This window comes from Ctenopharyngodon idella, chromosome 2, assembly GCF_019924925.1.
Source record: "Ctenopharyngodon idella isolate HZGC_01 chromosome 2, HZGC01, whole genome shotgun sequence".
Taxonomy (NCBI): Eukaryota; Metazoa; Chordata; class Actinopteri; order Cypriniformes; family Xenocyprididae; genus Ctenopharyngodon; species Ctenopharyngodon idella.
The window spans coordinates 35823456-35841563 of record NC_067221.1 but is presented as its reverse complement, the minus strand read 5'-3'; the positions used below and the strand labels follow the sequence as shown (position 1 = coordinate 35841563).

At 38.9% G+C, this 18108-nt stretch overlaps 1 protein-coding gene across 2 annotated transcripts in view; it reads right to left on the bottom strand.

Moving 5' to 3' along the window:
- The window catches only part of gpc5c (glypican 5c), a 170048-nt gene that overhangs the window by 94316 nt on the left and 57624 nt on the right, over nt 1-18108 (bottom strand). Inside the window, exons 4-6 of one of the 2 annotated variants that reach the window (XM_051912305.1) lie at nt 14958-15103; nt 9431-9490; nt 8561-8683 (exon numbers count right to left, since the gene is read on the bottom strand). In XM_051912305.1, the coding sequence (XP_051768265.1) occupies nt 8561-8683; nt 9431-9490; nt 14958-15103 (329 nt within the window). The remainder of the gene's footprint in view (nt 1-8560; nt 8684-9430; nt 9491-14957; nt 15104-18108) is intronic. The other variant, XM_051912316.1, reaches the window with a different exon arrangement.

Genomic DNA, 18108 nt, shown 5'->3' with positions numbered 1-18108 from the left:
TTCGGAACTTTAGCCAGGTCGCCCTGCCACTGACGAATCTCACCTCCACACGAATTCGTTTCTGTTGGTCAACGCAGGCTCAGAAGGCGTTTGAGCAACTAAAGCGCCGCTTTGTTTCGGCCCCGATTCTCACTAATCCCGACCCGTCTCGTCAATTCATTGTGGAGGTGGATGCATCAGAGGTAGGAGTGGGAGCGATTTTGTCTCAGAGGTCACCTTCGGACGACAGAGTACACCCATGCGCATTCTTTTCTCATCGTCTCACTCCTTCGGAACGGAATTACGACATCGGGAATAGAGAGTTACTGGCTGTTAAGTTGGCATTGGAGGAGTGGCGTCACTGGTTAGAGGGCGCGGGGGTTCCATTCTTAGTTTGGACCGACCACAAGAACTTAGAATATATTCGGTCCGCGAGGAGGCTAAATTCTCGGCAGGCTCGCTGGGCATTATTCTTCGGCCGGTTTGTGTTTAACATCTCCTATCGCCCCGGTAGTAAGAACGGTAAGCCCGATGCGCTCTCACGGATTTTTGAGGCTGAGGCTAGTCCCACTTCCCCGGTGACCATTGTGGCCCCCAGTCAGGTGGTCGCAGCGGTTACCTGGGGAGTGGAGTCCAGGGTACGTGAGGCGTTACACGACGTCACGATTCCCGTGGGGTGCCCAGTGGGTCTACTGTTCGTGCCGGAGTCGGTCCGAACTGGCGTTCTTCAGTGGGGTCACTCATCCGGTCTAGCTTGCCACCCGGGAGCGGCTCGAACGTGTGCGTTAATCAGGCAGCGGTTCTGGTGGCCCTCGCTGGCGCAGGATACTCGGAAGTTCGTATCTGCCTGTCCGGCGTGTGCGGTGGGTAAGGGCTCTAATCGACCCTCGGCAGGGCTACTCCGACCGCTGTCAATCCCTTCAAGACCCTGGTCACACATAGCCATGGACTTTGTCACGGGCCTACCCCCGTCTAGTGGCAATACCGTGGTTCTTACCGTGGTGGACAGGTTCTCGAGGGCGGTTCATTTTGTTCCCCTCCCCAAACTACCCTCAGCGAGGGAGACAGCGGTCATTGTCTTAGACCACGTTTTTCGCATTCATGGCCTCCCGGTGGACGTGGTTTCTGACAGGGGTCCCCAGTTTGTGTCAAGGTTTTGGACAGAATTCTGTCGACAGCTGGGGGCGACGGCGAGCCTATCTTCCGGTTATCACCCGCAGACGAACGGTCAGGCTGAGCGAGCCAACCAGGACTTAGAGAGAGTCCTGCGCTGTGTGGCGTCGGCAGAGCCGTCTACTTGGAGTTCCAGGTTAACCATGGTCGAGTACGCACATAACTCACTCCCTGTCTCGTCTACGGGATTATCACCCTTCCAGTGTTGTTTAGGCTACCAGCCCCCATTATTTCCCTCCCAAGAATCCGATGCCATTGTTCCATCCGCGCATTCGTTCATTCAGAGGTGCCTTCGTACGTGGAGGCTCGCCAGAGAAGCCCTTTCACGGACTGGCGAGAGGAACAAGGCGTCAGCGGATCGTCACCGTTCTAAGCCCCCACTTTACGTGTGTGGTCAAAGGGTTTGGCTGTCAGCCCAGGACATTCCCCTCAAGCTTCCCGCACGTAAACTGGGACCCAAATTCATTGGACCGTACATCATAACCAAGGTGCTTAACCCGGTGACGGTTCGACTTAAATTACCGCCCCAATTTAAGAGAATTCACCCGGTGTTCCATGTTTCCAAGATCAAGCCCGTTATTCGCTCCCCACTTCAGCCCCAGACCTCTGCTCCGCCGCCTCCCAGACTCATCGAGGGGTTGCCTGCCTACACGGTAAGGCGACTTCTTGATGTGAGACGGAGGGGCAGAGGCCATCAATATCTGGTAGACTGGGAGGGTTATGGTCCGGAGGAGAGATGCTGGATTCCAGCTCGGGACGTGCTGGACCGCACTCTTATTGACCAATTCCATCGGCGTCATGGTGAGTCCTCTGGGGACGCCAGGAGGCGTCCCTGAGGGGGGGGGTTCTGTCACAGGTTCAGGGTGTGACACCGGCTCTTCCTGTTGTTTGTCTTGTCCTGTCATTTTTTTGCAGCTCGTGATTGGAGTATCAGCGCTACGGTGCTTAATCACGAGCTGATCTCCCACACCTGTCGCTCGTTCCCTCTACCCTTTATGTGCCCAGCTGTGTCTATCCCTTGTTGTCAGTTGATCACTTCATGTCGCGTGGACGTTACATGTCGGTACTGCATTTTGGTTTGTGTTTTACCTGTTTGATTTTGTGTTCAGGACCCGTAGACGAGGAGTTTCTAGCAAGTTAGATTCTCTTGTTGGGCTCGTGCTCGTCTTCCGCTGGGTCGTCCTGTCTCCTGCTTTCTCGGTGGTCTCTCCTGCCTGTGTGTCAGCTGTCGTGTGCGCAAGACACAGCGAGAGCCACCAAACAGTTTCCTCAAACTGTCACCAGTTACTTTGACTATTATTTTTGGTGTCTCAGGTTTCACCCTGAATAAACTTGTTCTTTTGTTCACCGCAACTTGAGTCCTCCTTTCATTCACTGCCCGACAATAAAGATATATGTATAATTTCCATTTTATCGTTTTGTAGATAAATGTCAGATCCCTAAACCCCATCCCGAACCTAAACCTACCCATTTTATACAGAATGTTAAAAGAATAAAATAAAGAACAGAAATGTGTAGGAAAATGACAATTTTAGTAAAAATATAACATTAAAACGATATTTTGAGCCACTAATCCTACACCTACCCCTAAACCTATAACCATTTCTTTAAACTACCTACTGTTATAAATAAAAGAATGACAGACAAACAAGCGTAATCACAATAATTTATTTTTTGCGAAAATGTCAAAAGTGGTACCAAAAGTAGTTCAAATAATGATGAGTTCCAGTCACAAGTCCTCTCTGGCGGTAATAGTTTTTTATAGGGTACAGAGCAGAATTTAACTCATTAATCCATGAAAATATGATAAATTCGGCTTCTCTCCGTGAAGGCGCGACACTCATTTCAAATGTCAATCCACTGAAACACGGCATGTCGCAATCTGTGACGAAGCAGGTGAGAACCAATGAGCGTTCGATATCAGTGCCGTAAGCCATGTCGTAACGCTTCTCGAGGGTGGCGCTACTTTCAAATTTCAATCATAACGAGCGCGAGCTTTGACTGTGACGGTCGCTTTTGCTGAGAATGAAGATGAAGATTGATGGATAAAGGGCTGAATTTGGATCTGTTACTTACAAACATATGGATTCTAAAGATTTGGAGTACAGTGAACAAATAAAATGGATGTGATTTGTGAATTTATGTTGTGCTTTGGTGTATCATGGTTGTATTGTCAGTCGCTGCATAGGAGAAAACGCCTTCTGTGTCTCACAGCAAACAAACTAAATATTACAAAATGGTTAAACAATTACAGAAATTTTATTCATAAGGTTTCAAATTGTAGTCTTGTTTAACATTATGTAATCCTCCGAAACGAGCAGCACAAGTCACGAACAGAAATGTTACTTCATATTATGTAGATGAGTAAACTGCTTTCAATAAATTCGACTAAAAACATCGTTAAATCATTAAAGCAACGATTTTAATACTAATACATGGGAATTCATATTCACACTTTACGTTACATGATTTACGTTTTAGTGCTATAAATACGTCAATGTTGTACGTTTTTGTGTGTATGAAAACGTAAGTAAATTTGTACGTGTGGTAGAACCACAATTTACGTAAAAATACACACGTTTTCTCATGAGATCACGTTGCAATAAAACTTAAAGGGATGGTTTGCTAAAAAAAATGAACATTGCCTTCATTTACTCACTCTGATGTTGTCCAACAACAAAAAAAGACCCCTTTGACTTTCACCCTATGGACAAAAAAGGGCAAAAAAAAAAAAAAAAAATCCATAATATCTTTTTGTTTCAAATAATAAAGTCAAACAGGATTGGAAAGACACAAGGGTGAGTAGATGATAGAACTCTTATTTTTGGGTGAACTGTCCCTTTAATTGTCCACTTTCAAGACAACATTAACTCCGTGTCCTAACCAGGCATGAAACCACAGACCACAGAAAGCAATGAGCTAAAAAACAAAGCTGTAATATGGTTGTCACTTAGAAAAAAAATCCTTGCTAGCAAAATGCATGTTTATCCATTGACAGTGCTGGGTAGATTACTTACAAATTGTAATCAGTTACTGATTCCAAATTACATAACAAAAATTGTAGTTAGTAACGTAATACACTACATAAGGTAATATAATCTGACTACTTGTTGATTACTTTTAGATTACTTTTGACCTAACACGTTTATCACATTGATTTGAATAGGATAATCTTGTACCATATTGATATAAAAATATAAAGAGAAAGAAAATAGATTCCATTCTTTATCAACAACATGAAGTGCATTAAATATTACATTACGTCAGGGTTTCCCAGACTGGGGTTTGTGAGTTTAATGAAAAGTAATTAAGTAATTAAATCATACAAATTTTAAAATGAAAACAATCAAAATATAAAAAAAAGATTAAAATATATACTATTTATCTTGTAGTAGGGAGAATCAATGAATTATAAATAATTTACTGCCATTGTGAGAAAAACATGTAATCATGTAATCAATAAAAAAGTAACTGTAGTCTGATTTCGAGTATGTAATTGTATTAAAATGTAATATAATCTAATTATGAGTACTTAATTTTTGGAATCTGATTACGCAACCCAGATTTCATGTAATCAGCTTCTACCCAGCACTGTAAATAAATATTTTTTGTTCCATGTTCATGGTTCATCGTATTTTGTAGTCATGGGTCCTTTGTTTCCTGGTTTTGTCATATGATTCCCTTATCCCATCATGTGATCCTGCCATGTGCTTCCCTAGTCTCATGTGTCATGTTCTGATTGGTTCCCTTGTTTTATGTCACATTCTCATTGGTTCTTTGGTTCATTGTATTCAAGTGTTTCTTGTTAGTCATTAGTCCTTGTGTGTGTATAGCCCTCTTGTTTCCATTGTTCCTTGACGTGTATTGATGTTGTAACCTGCTGTCAGTGAGTCCAGTGTTGTCAAGTCAGGTCAAGTTCTACTCAAGTCTATGTTATGTTCTCAGTCAAGTTTGCTTCAGTCATTGTCTTGTTTGTTCACCTTGGATTCAATAAACTGCACATGGGTCCTACATTCAACTTGCCCTCAGTGGACTACATGTTACAATAGTATGGTAAAGTATTGTAGTATATATTGTATATATTGAAGTAGATATTTTACCAGTGCTCAGCATTACAGTTGACCTCATGTACAAAGATGAAGATTTCAAATCATGTACTTCAGAAGGTTATTCAGTTTGGACTTGAGTTCTGGGACCAGTAGGGATCAAATCTTAGATTAAAGGACCTATCTAAATCTAAACTGGAATGTGAGATTATCTATCAATCAGTCCATTTGCAGGTGTGGTTTGGTGTCCACAGTGGAGAGGAAAGATCTGGTAGAAACCATTAAGTAGCAGTCCTGTAACATATTTTTTATCCAAATGACTCTGGGACAGATCCACTTGAATGAAGTGTGCTAAAGCACACCATGGTGATGGCTTATGGATTGTCCCTTGAGTGATTTGAACCTACAGCCTTTTTGGTTACCAGCCCAGATGTTTAGCCATTACACCGCACCAGCCAACTAAGCAAGAGTTGTGGTGAAAAACATATGAATTTTTAAAAGGATACAAAGTGAGACTCTTGGAGACAGCAGAGAGCTTGGAGTAACACCAATCCAAATGTGAAAGAGCATCCAATGGATTCAAAGACAGAGACCCTGGATGATTCATTAAGCACCCTGCTGACAAATACAGCTAAAACCACTGTAAAGTGGTTTTATTTAATTTCTAACTGGTCTAAACGAGTCTAGACATTCACATTCAAACATTCATTCCAAATAGTCAAAAAATTCTACAAATATTTTTGGTATTGTTTCTGTTCTGCATCTTGCTGACAGACAGACTGTTCTGTTGGAAACAAATTGTTAAGCCAAATTTCAAAGACTGATTAATTGTGGAAATAAAAAAAGAGAGAGAGAGACAGACAGACAGAAACGGGGATGAAGAAAAGACAACTCTTTTTTTTTTTCCTTGGACTGCAGTAGAGAGTGTGTGTTTTTACTGGAGATCACAACCCTTACATGCTGCTTCAAGTCAACATGAAATCTAAATCGACCCTGTTTGCTTTAATACACGTTCCTGGTCTTATGGGAATGACTCACTAGTGCACGATTTTTTTCATAATTTTGTTCATAATTTTACACTAAAATGTAATAATTTGCTTCACCTCAGAAATAACATTTCTGTTTAGATAACATTGCCAATCCCTTGTTATTTTTAAATTATTACAAATTATGTATGTACATAATGCTGTAATACTTTAGACTAATACCAGCAGACATGACATTAACACCCGCCAACCCGTCAAATGCAGGTGGATTTCAGCAGTGGCGTGTAATGCAGTCACTCCTACTAGCCACTTTGGCCTTCCGTATTCAAGTTACGAAGAAAGTGTAAAACTCTTGCAGTTCAAAAAGCTTACACTACATCCTACGCCTTTCCTATTCAACTTACGGAAAAAGTGTAACTGATGCGACGCCAGTTTACACTTTCTTCGTAACTTGAATACGGAAGGCGGTCCGGCAGAAGCTAGATATTTTACTTCATAACTTATTAAATATGGATTTTTTTTACACAAATGCATCGCTTCGCTTCAGAAGGCCTTCATTTGAAAGTGAACTAATCCTTTAATGGCAAGCACTGAATAGCAGAGTAGACAAATAATTCAATACCATAGTATACTGTACATCAAAGTATAGTATCACCATCTAACACTATATCATCACACCTGTACTTTTGATAAAGGCATTAATATGGAGGAGAGCCGTATATAGATTATTCCTATCTATCTCTCTATTTTTCGCACAACATTGTTGATGGCCAGGATTTGGTTGGTTGCTATAGAGACCACATTTGGAGGGGCAACCACATTTGGGTACGATGGGACGGAACGAGTGCGAGTAAGGGAGAAAAAGAAAGAGAATATTGTCATAATTGCATGTTCTGCTGATGGTGCTTAAGAAGTGAAGCCAACAGGGAAATGAAATACAGATCGTTGCTTGCCGCGTGACCTATCTGAGAACGAGAGAGTGATGGATGTGAGAGAAAGAGACTTTCGTTGGGCCACAAACACCACAAAACAGTCTTGGCGCTATATAACCACTCCAAATCACTCTGAGAAAAAGAATTTGGTGAGAGAGAGAGAGAGAGAGCGAGTAGAAAAGGGAAAAAAAACAAAGAAATCAAAACCTGGCATCTTCAACCTCTCCTGGCTGTTAATGCAACAGCAATCCTCGATGTTACCTTACATCGGTTAAGTCGTTTGTCATTGGTCATTAGGGTGAGTTATCTTTTGAAGCATGAAATTGGAGCCAGACATCCATTCTCAAAGTAAACACTTCTCTCTGAGGGGCAACAGATTTGTTATAAATCTATTAGGAGTCAGTCAGTGCGGCCCAAAGGTAATTTCTCGTTAATGGAGGAGCTCTGTGGGTGTGTTTGGCTTTTCCATCTGTACTTTCCTGAGTGATTATTTGCAATGATGTGTTTCTTTGTTCTTGAGAACCCACATGCACATACCAGACCCGAGCCAGATGGGACCCGGCAAACCACTGAATGTTTAACTTCAGGTTTACCCTGCTGAAAAACACACTTAAACCAGCCTAATTTGTGGCTGGTTACATAAACTAACATAAAAGTTAATCATTTAATTTTTTCCTTTAAGAATGGTCCTAGTTTTTTAAAGTCAGTTACATAAAAAGGTAGATTGGTCTAATTGGAGTTGGAAAAGTAAAACCGATTACCGCTTGATTAAAGGGATAGTTCACCCAAAAATGTCATCATTTACTCACCCTCAAGTTGTTCCAAACCTGTAAAAATTTCTTTGTTCTGTTGAACACAAAGGAAGATATTTTGAAGAAAGTTTGTAACCAAGCTGCTTTGGGGCACCATTGACTTCCATTGTAGGAAAAAAAAAACTATGGAAGTCAATGGTGCCCCAGAACTGTTCAGTTTCCCACATTCTTTAAAATATCTTCCTTTGTGTTCAACATAACAAAAAATGTATACATGTTTGGAACAGCCTGAGGGTGAGTAAATGATGAAAGAATTTTCATTTTTGGGTGAACTATCCCTTTAACTACAAGTTGGTCAAACTAGTTCTTAAGACACAGTCTTAGCATAGCAGCTAAGTTTATGCAACTGGCCCCTGGTCTTCCAGCCTAAAGTTGAAAAGTGCCCAAAACTCCTCTAAAACGAGTCAACAGACCAGCTAAGGGAGACTAAGTCCTGCAAAACCAGCTTAGGCTGGTTTAAGTGATTATTTTATGCAGGTTAAAGGAAAAAAAAAATATATTTAGTTCTAAATTTAATGCAATGTTTTGTGCACTCACACGCACACACAGTCCTTCTTACAGTGTCCTAACCAGACTCGAAGTGACAACTTTCCAGTATAAAGTAATTTGTTTGTACACCCTGAATGTCTCACCTTTTGACCACGTCGTCTCCACTCCAACACGTGAGCTCATCGACTCCCATCTCTCCTTCACACAATGTCTCCGGAAGTATGGCGAAGAAGGACTTGTATCGGGTGATGTAACCTGTAAACTCCCTATAACACAAATCAACAAATAAACAACACGTATAGATGATAAACGATAAATAACATTAAGACATAAAGGTTTAAAAAAGTTTTGAAAGACAAAACTCAGAGAAAGAGTAATTCTATTGCTAACAACAGCTTTAGGCATCTGTTTTGAGGCATTTAATTACATAATATTATATTAATTAAGTCTATGAAAAATAAAATAAAATAAAATAGACTGTCCATAGGCCGCAGCATGGAGGTGGGTCGTTACGGGTCACATGCTTAGTAAGGAACCAATCGGCATTCTGAATTTATAATTACAAAGACTGTTTTCACACTTTGATTTGTTTGCTTGATCTGAACCTAAGTTCAGTTCCATCCCTCTCCCAACAGCCCGCATTTTGAAATGTTTCTGTCATCCAGAGTCGATATCGAACAACAAATTATGTTAACATTAATGGTGGACATGCAAAAATTAGGCCAGACTGCATTCGTACCAAATGTGAATCATACATGAACCGCAGTCCAGACCCTTTACAAGTAGACTTAGGTACAACCTTTCAGGTTTCACAGCAAACAAACAAACCAAAATCTAAAAGATCAGCACTAAAAGTAATAATGTGAAAACACCATAACTGGTAAGGTAGTATGTGTGTAGAAAAGAGGCGGCGCTAACCTATATTACCCAAGGTAGGCACACACGCAGACACACATTTTACAGAAAGATAATCAGAAATAAATGCAATTTTTAGTAAATGCATTCATGCTTACCGTGCAACCTTTTTCAGAGTTCTACCTCTATCGCTCTTGGAGGTTTTCAGAGGGAGTGAACTGAGAACGGTCAAACCCCCCAGTATAAGACAATGGAACAGTCCAGAGGAGGATGAGGCAAGCAGTTTGGAGGGGAGGACAGAGAGATGGAAGAAACCAAAGGGCAACAAAACAGGGGGAGGGGATGATGGTGAGAGAGGAAGAGAAAAATCATGACCATGGAGAAAATTAAAAACCACTCATGCACATGCAAAACAGAACCTGGAAGATGGGTTACATCACAGTAGCAATGAAACTCAACAGCGACCACCAACTTAGATTCTGGAAGAACTTTTTACCCACTCAGTTTCTCAATAGACATTTCAGAAAACTGTCAAGGGTTAAAACCAAGCTCTGAGATTACAACAAAAAGTATTTGAAAATTAAAAAAAAGAGGTGTATTTAACATTTTGAAGGAATTAACTGCAAGCACTGCAAATGATGAAATTGAATCAGTCTGGGTTTTATGTTGCTTTAAAGTTCCCCTATTATGCTTTTTCAAATATTACCTTTCGTGCAGTGTGTAATATAGCCATTTGTGAATATAAAAGGTCTGCAAAGTTTTAAAGATCAAAGTGCACAACAAATAAAGTTATTAAAGTTATATAAGTCTCTTAAAAGAAAGAATAGATTCTGAACTGCAGAAATGAGTCACCACGTCCTGTTACATACCAATGTAACAATGTAACAAATTTGCATAATACCAACTTATGGTCTTCATTGGCTGCCCGCAAACAGAGTCTACTTTGACCCTTTGACACTGTAGTTATAGCTGAGGCCTGGAAGAATTTGGTTTGTGTTGTCACCGAAGAGAAAGCACTTTGAATGCACTTCAAAAGGATGAGGACTCACGCTGGAATTGTTATGGAAAATTCGACGCCATCATTACTGTTTGTATCACTAAGAAAGCCCCCGGAGCTGAAATTCAGATATGGTAAAAGGCGATTAGTTTCTGACATGTGCTGTAAGCGGTAGACCAATCACAACAGACTTGGCCGTCTGACCAATCATAGCAGAGTAGGTTCTCGGAAAGAAGGGGTTTAGAGAGAATGAATCTTCGAACAAACCATTTTCAGACTCTGGTCATATAATTAGAATATCATCAAAAAGTTGATTTATTTCACTAATTCCATTCAAAAAGTGAAACTTGTATATTATATTCATTCATTACACACAGATATATATGTCAAATGTTTATTTCTTTTAATTTTGATGATTATAACTGACAACTAAGGAAAATCCCAAATTCTGTATCTCAGAAAATTAGAATATTGTGAAAAGGTTCAATATTGAAGACACCTGGTGCCACACTCTAATCAGCTAATTAACTCAAAACACCTGCAAAGGCCTTTAAATGGTCTCTCAGTCTAGTTCTGTAGGCTACACAATCATGGGGAAGACTGCTGACTTGACAGTTGTCCAAAAGATGACCATTGACACCTTGCACAAGGAGGGCAAGACACAAAAGGTCATTGCAAAAGAGGCTGGCTGTTCACAGAGCTCTGTGTCCAAGCACATTAATAGAGAGGCGAAGGGAAGGAAAAGATGTAGTAGAAAAAAGTGTACAAGCAATAGGGATAACCGCACCCTGGAGAGGATTGTGAAACAAAATCCATTCAAAAATGTGGGGGAGATTCACAAAGAGTGGACTGCAGCTGCAGTCAGTGCTTCAAGAACCACTACGCACAGACGTATGCAAGACATGGGTTTCAGCTGTCGCATTCCTTGTGTCAAGCCACTCTTGAACAACAGACAGCGTCAGAAGCGTCTTGCCTGGGCTAAAGACAAAAAGGACTGGACTGCTGCTGAGTGGTCCAAATCTCTGATGAAAGTAAATTTTGCATTTCCTTTGGAAATCAGGGTCCCAGAGTCTGGAGGAAGAGAGGAGAGGCACACAATCCACATTGATTGAGGTCCAGTGTAAAGTTTCCACAGTCAGTGATGGTTTGGGGTGCCATGTCATCTGCTGGTGTTGGTCCATTGTGTTTTCTGAGGTCCAAGGTCAACGCAGCCGTACACCAGGAAGTTTTAGAGCACTTCATGCTTCCTGCTGCTGACCAACTTTATGGAGATGCAGATTTCATTTTCCAACAGGACTTGGCACCTGCACACAGTGCCAAAGCTACCAGTACCTGGTTTAAGGACCATGGTATCCCTGTTTTTAATTGGCCAGCAAACTCGCCTGACCTTAACCCCATAGAAAATCTATGGGGTATTGTGAAGAGAAAGATGCGATATGCCAGACCCAACAATGCAGAAGAGCTGAAGGCCACTATCAGAGCAACCTGGGCTCTTATATCACCTGAGCAGTGCCACAGACTGATCGACTCCATGCCGCGCCGCATTGCTGCAGTAATTCAGGCAAAAGGAGCCCCAACTAAGTATTGAGTGCTGTACATGCTCATACTTTTCATGTTCATACTTTTCAGTTGGCCAAGATTTCTAAAAATCCTTTCTTTGTATTGGTCTTAAGTAATATTCAAATTTTCTGAGATACTGAATTTGGGATTTTCCTTAGTTGTCAGTTATAATCATCAAAATTAAAAGAAATAAACATTTGAAATATATCAGTCTGTGTGTAATGAATGAATATAATATACAAGTTTCACTTTTTGAATAGAATTAGTGAAATAAATCAACTTTTTGATGATATTCTAATTATATGACCAGCACCTGTATATTATGAGAAAATTATTAAAGTGTTTTTTTGACCTTGGATGTATGTAAACCTATTGTAGAAATATTGTATTAGGAACCTTTAAAATAGCATAATAGGGGCACTTAAATGCTTTAGAAAACACCACTAAGTGCATTTGAAGTTCATGCAGAAGGACAAATCTTTATAAATCCATCCATAATTTTAACTGAACTATATTAGCTTCTTAATGTTACCCAGCCAGCCTCCAATAGCTTGCAAAAACTGGCTGGTGACTAGGGTGAACACCAGGCTATTGATCTGTTGCAGAACAATAGATGTGATATGCTCCAATTAATGTTTCTGCCAGTGGGTGCCCACACTATAATGTTGCGCTTCTGGCAACATTAAATCCTGAAGAGAAGACAATTCTAGATTCACGGGTGTACATGCAGAAGGACAAAGTTTGAGCACCTACATGTAATATCTGAATGAGAGAGCGCGCGTGTCCAATTTTGTGCGAGAAGGAAATCCGCCTGTGAGCGGAGAGATGGTTCTTATCCAGTATGTGAGATGAAATCCTTGCTGGTGTAGTTGTGTTTACCGACTTTGATGAGGCCCGCACAGTTATTCCTTTGCGCTGTCGACTCAGTTGTCATCAGCGGGAACACCTCTCTGTATGATTGCGTTGGTTGGTTATTTTCACAGCTAGAATATGACGGCTGCATTTTTAAATGCCAGTCACAGTTTTTTATTATATGTCTTACTGTGGTATTGTAATTTCAGGGATGAAAAAAAAAAAAAAATAATACAGACAACTGAAATGCGGGACACTACTTACGTCTTGCGGGACGTGAGACAAAGCTCCCAATTTCGGGACTGTCCCACAAAATGCGGGATGGGTGGTCACCCTACTGGTGACTGATGCGATCCTGGTATCTACGACCTACTCTGATTGGTGGATTACTTTTAATTAGTGGTGTAGTACTTTTAATTTAAGTTTCAAGTTTGGTCTGTTCCTCACACAAAGTCTTATGTCTTCAGAGTGGGAACAAACAGAGGGTAAGAAAATGAAGATGGATTTTATTTATTTATTTATTTATTTTGGAGTGAAAAAATGCATTTAAGAACCTCAGAGCTTGAAAGTTTTACACATTATTGATAAGGTCCATTTCACTATGGAGATTTTGAATGGCATTTTTACCCTGCTGTTGAGTTCCATTATGCATATCATTGGAGGTTCAATTTGGATGTAACTTAGTTATTTTTAGTATATTCTGACCTCTGTCCTCTGACCTGTCTTAATGATAGAGCACTCTAGCTACTCATTGAAAATAATTTTACATTTTTAATTTATAAATCTCCTGCCTTGCTGGTCAGAGCATTTCCATGACTCTTGGTGCAGAGATGATGTCATTGGTACGGTGATGAGTGTTTGCTGTCCTCTCCTCCACTGACTCTTGCACTCTTTCTAATCCATTTATCTCTCTGTGTTCCTGCAGGCAACAGTCTCAGTGCCAGTTACAGCACTGTCCTTGCCAGCCTACCACTTAGTGATGGGTATCTGCAATGTGTGGGCCTTAAAGATGTAGGTCTGAAGACACTTTGTTAAATGTTCAGTAGTATATTTTTAGTCAGGGTCTTTAGAGACACTTGCTGAATGTGTCAATGTGTCTGTTTGAACAAATTTTGTGGCTATACATACATATTTACACACACTAAATTACCTCTTATTTCCCACAGCAAGAAATCATGGGCCTAACAGAGGAGTTTATAATGTGGATGCACAATGTATCAGTGGTCATAGCCATATTGGTCACCATGTGCTTTTATTATTGGAATCGGTCAGATTAAACTGATTTAAACGGATAATCAATAGTTTTTATTCAAACATCATAATCTCTTTCTATGATTTTTTCTAAGATTATTTTTTCTTTTCTTTTTTAAAGTGTTAAAAAGATATCCATCTCTTTTTACTATACAACACAACACTTCATTTCATTTCATTTCAAGCAGGTAAAATTCAATATTAAACTGTTAAGAAAAAAGGGTAGTTGGCTAATAATTTGATGATGATATGGCAAACAATGCCATATCAATAACTATAAAACAATATAAAAAGGGTAATATATATAAACACTACCATTCAAAAGTCTGTGGTTAGTAATTTATTTATTTATTTTTTAATTAAATTAATACTTTTATTCATTTTATTTGGATCATGTGACACTGAAAACTGGAGTAATGGCTACTGAAAATTCAGCTTTGTGTATTACATGTATTACAATAGAAAAACAGTTAAATTAAATTGTAATAATATTTCACAATATTAGTGTTTGTTCTGTATTTTTGATCACATAAATGCAGTCTTGATAATCATAAAAGTCTTTCAAAAACATAAAAAAAAAAATCTTACCAACCCCAAACTTTTGAACGGTAATGTGTGTGTGTGTGTGTGTGTGTGTATGTATTTATATATATATATATATATATATATATATATATATGTATATATGTATATATACACAGTATGTCTCAACGTTGCCACAAATTAATATATTATTTATATAATACAACAACCAGTATATTATAATATTGGATGTCATATCGGTTATCAGTATTGGCCAATAAAATGTAAATATTGGTGCATATATAATTTACATAAATATTGGCAGTAGTTTCTAATTTACAGACAGATTTTCAGATTACAAAAAAAACCATGATACTCTACCACAAAACTGACTAAAACAAGAAACAAATATTTAACAATTAACACTTTTGAATATCAAGGACCTGTAAAAATGTGTTTTTAATAAATAAATCTTTGTGGCAGAACTTGGGATCCAGCCTAACCTGTGAAGGTGTGCCAACACGCTGATTTTATCGGCCCTTGGAACGTCCTGCGAGATGTTGGCAGGTGGAGGTGTGACCGAAATCGGAGGAAACGCCCTTACTGTGCTTGAAGACGTGTTTGAAGAGTGACCACATACCTTATCCACCTGAAAAACAGAGAGACAGATATATGAACAGAGATGAGAAAGTGGTGATGTTCTGTTCATTCAGGAAGACAGAACGGATGATGTAAGCGTGTGTTTTGTCTTTGTGATAAATGAAACTCTAATGGACAAGCAGATGGTAACAGATCACATTAAAGCCATGAATGAATGAATTAGACAGAAAATCAGAGACAGAGTGTGTGTGTGTCTGGCTCTGCCTATATTATGCGGATCAAATGTCCTTATAAGCAAAGTAAAACCTGAAATAAGTTACATGTTGGGAAGCAGCCAACAGTCTCCAAGAGGAAAACAGCTTAATAAACAAACTAAATAAGGTCTCAATGAAAATCTAAAAATGCAGAAAGGATTCTGAGAGGGTTGCGTGTAGGGTTAGGGGACAGAAAATATTATTAGTTCAGTATAATAACAATAAAAGTCAATGGAAAGTCCCCACCATGATGAAAAACAAATGTGTGTGTGTGTGTGTGTGTGTGTGTGTGTGTGTGTGTGTGTGTGTGTGTGTGTGTGTGTGTGTGTGTGTGTAAACCAGTCCTTCTCATTAGAGATTATTTCTGTAACACAGGATCTCAATCTGCATTTGCTTTTATATCTACACCTCCTTCACCTCTGTCTCTTCCTCGTTCTTCCACACACATTTAATCAATGGCGTTTCATCCCACTAAAAGCTCCGGCATACGTCACCAGTCCATTAGTCAAAGCAGACCCGACTACAGCGATCCAAATGATTACCCTCAGTTTCTGCCCCCTCCTATCAGTCACTTTTAATAATGACAATTTTATTTGGCATTAATAAATCCTTATCTCCTGCATCATTTGTCATTGGTCTGGGAGCTCGGGCACGAGGTTGGAGGACAGTCTTCGCTCTGTCACTCGCTTTACAACCTGAATGAATAACAAGGTGCACTGAAAAAAAAAAAATAATAATAAGATTTACTTGAAGGAAACAATTGTCACTGAGAAACAAAATGTATAAAGAAACACCCTGTATGATTATTAGGCTTGAGATGGGCCTTTACCACTGAATGCAAAGAAATCAGACTTCCACAAAAAATGGGTTCAGGGTTTGATCTAGCCCAAGAATTAAACTTATGTGGTCTGCAAACTTTATTGATTAGTGACTGAAAACTGAAAATTATATTTTTGGTGTCTTTAAATCAATCAGTTCACTCCAAGTTAGTAATATATATGACTTTTTATTGCAAAATTCACAAATGCACCCCTCTAAAAACACGCAGAGTCTATAAGAATCATGTCTTTTTGGACACCATACCAGGGTAAAGGAAAAGAATATTTAAAATATTTATTAAACTACAGTATATTTAAGATATCTGATATGAGTACATTTAATATACTTAAGACCTTGTGCAAACATTATTAAACACTAACATGTGTTAAATATCAGCTTTAATGAATAATAATAAACCGAATCTATGTCATTCTTTTACTTTTAAAAGCCTTCTAGCCTGAAGGGAATGAGGCATTATGGGTATCAGCCAAAAATGTGGGAGTGCTGGGAAAATATTTGTGTTTTGATTTTGTTGTATTCTGTGTAGTTTATTGATTTACCCTCTATTGTAAATATTTTTCCTCCTCTTTTTTGATGAACAGCATGGGAACCATCGTTTCCCCGTAAATAAACCCAGTGGTGGATTTTGGACCAAGATCTCAAATATACAACGGTTATCCTTGAACCGTCATGCATTTTATCATGTTCCATGGGTAATTTCTGCATCCTAGTCACATTTATATGTAATTCGGGTTAGAAATCAGTTCTGATACAGTACATTTTAAAAAATAAAGGGAGTAAAGAAATGTCCTAACAATCTCAGATTTTATGTGTCAGACTAGTTTCTTTATGCAGGGATTGAATTTCTCTATATCCGGATGAAGTCTCCTTATGTCCGGTATCAAATTATTTTCCATTGGAAAGTCTGGGAATTTTTTTCCCTGTGAATCCTGGCAAATTTTATGTTAATAAAAAAAATAAATAAATAAAAAAAAAAAATCAATAAACCCCCCCAAAATCTTCCCACCAAATCATGACAGACTTTTTATTGGTAAAATCAAAATGTTTTCGGCCTAGATTGAACCCAACACTCTCCCGGTCTCCCACTCCTTGGAATCTCTGTTGGTTATTTCTTTCTCTCTACATTTACCTATGAACCTGTAACATCTGTGTCAGTGATTCATTTGAAACGGGATTATGCTAAATACAAGTGTAAAACGGGGTCCAAATGTCCTCAACATTCAGAGGTGATCAAAAAGTGTAACCGCTATTTTTTTTTCTGAAAACCCTTATTTTAACAGTTGATGATTGACAGAAAAGTAGCATTCTTTCACTGTTAACTCATCTGTCAAACTTCCAATGTGTTAACCATTTAAGTTAAAAACCTTTCTATTATGTGCAACTTTAGAAGATAAGAAAAAGTAGGAGAGAGATCCTCACCTCGACAAATCCAACCAGAACTGGTTGAACAAAATTCATTTTAGTTCACCAGCAATGTGTTTCGGTTGACTACTAGTGATTGAATCTTGTGTGGTGTAAACAGGGCCTATGGTGTGGCTATTATTTACATTGCAAAAAAAAAAAAAAAACTTTTTCCTTAGTATCACTAATATAATACATTAATAAAGGAGTTATTTTCAGAATGATTTGTTCTGCTCCTTTGGGATAAAACAATATTTAAACAAATACTCATATACAGTGGTGTTAAGTATTTCAGTAAATGTAATTAGTTACTGTACTTAAGTATCTTTTTGGCTACTTTGTAGTATTACTGAGTATCAAAGATATTAGCAACTTTTATTCTCCACTTGACTACATTTTTTAATAAGTATGTACTCTTTACTCCAAAACATAATTGCATTACTCGTTACATTTTGCATGGCACCTAACTTTTTCTGCATCAGTTTATTTCTGCTACAAAAGAAGTGATATTATTGCCATTTACAGGGCATTGAAGGCACTATATCTTGTGCTTTTTGCC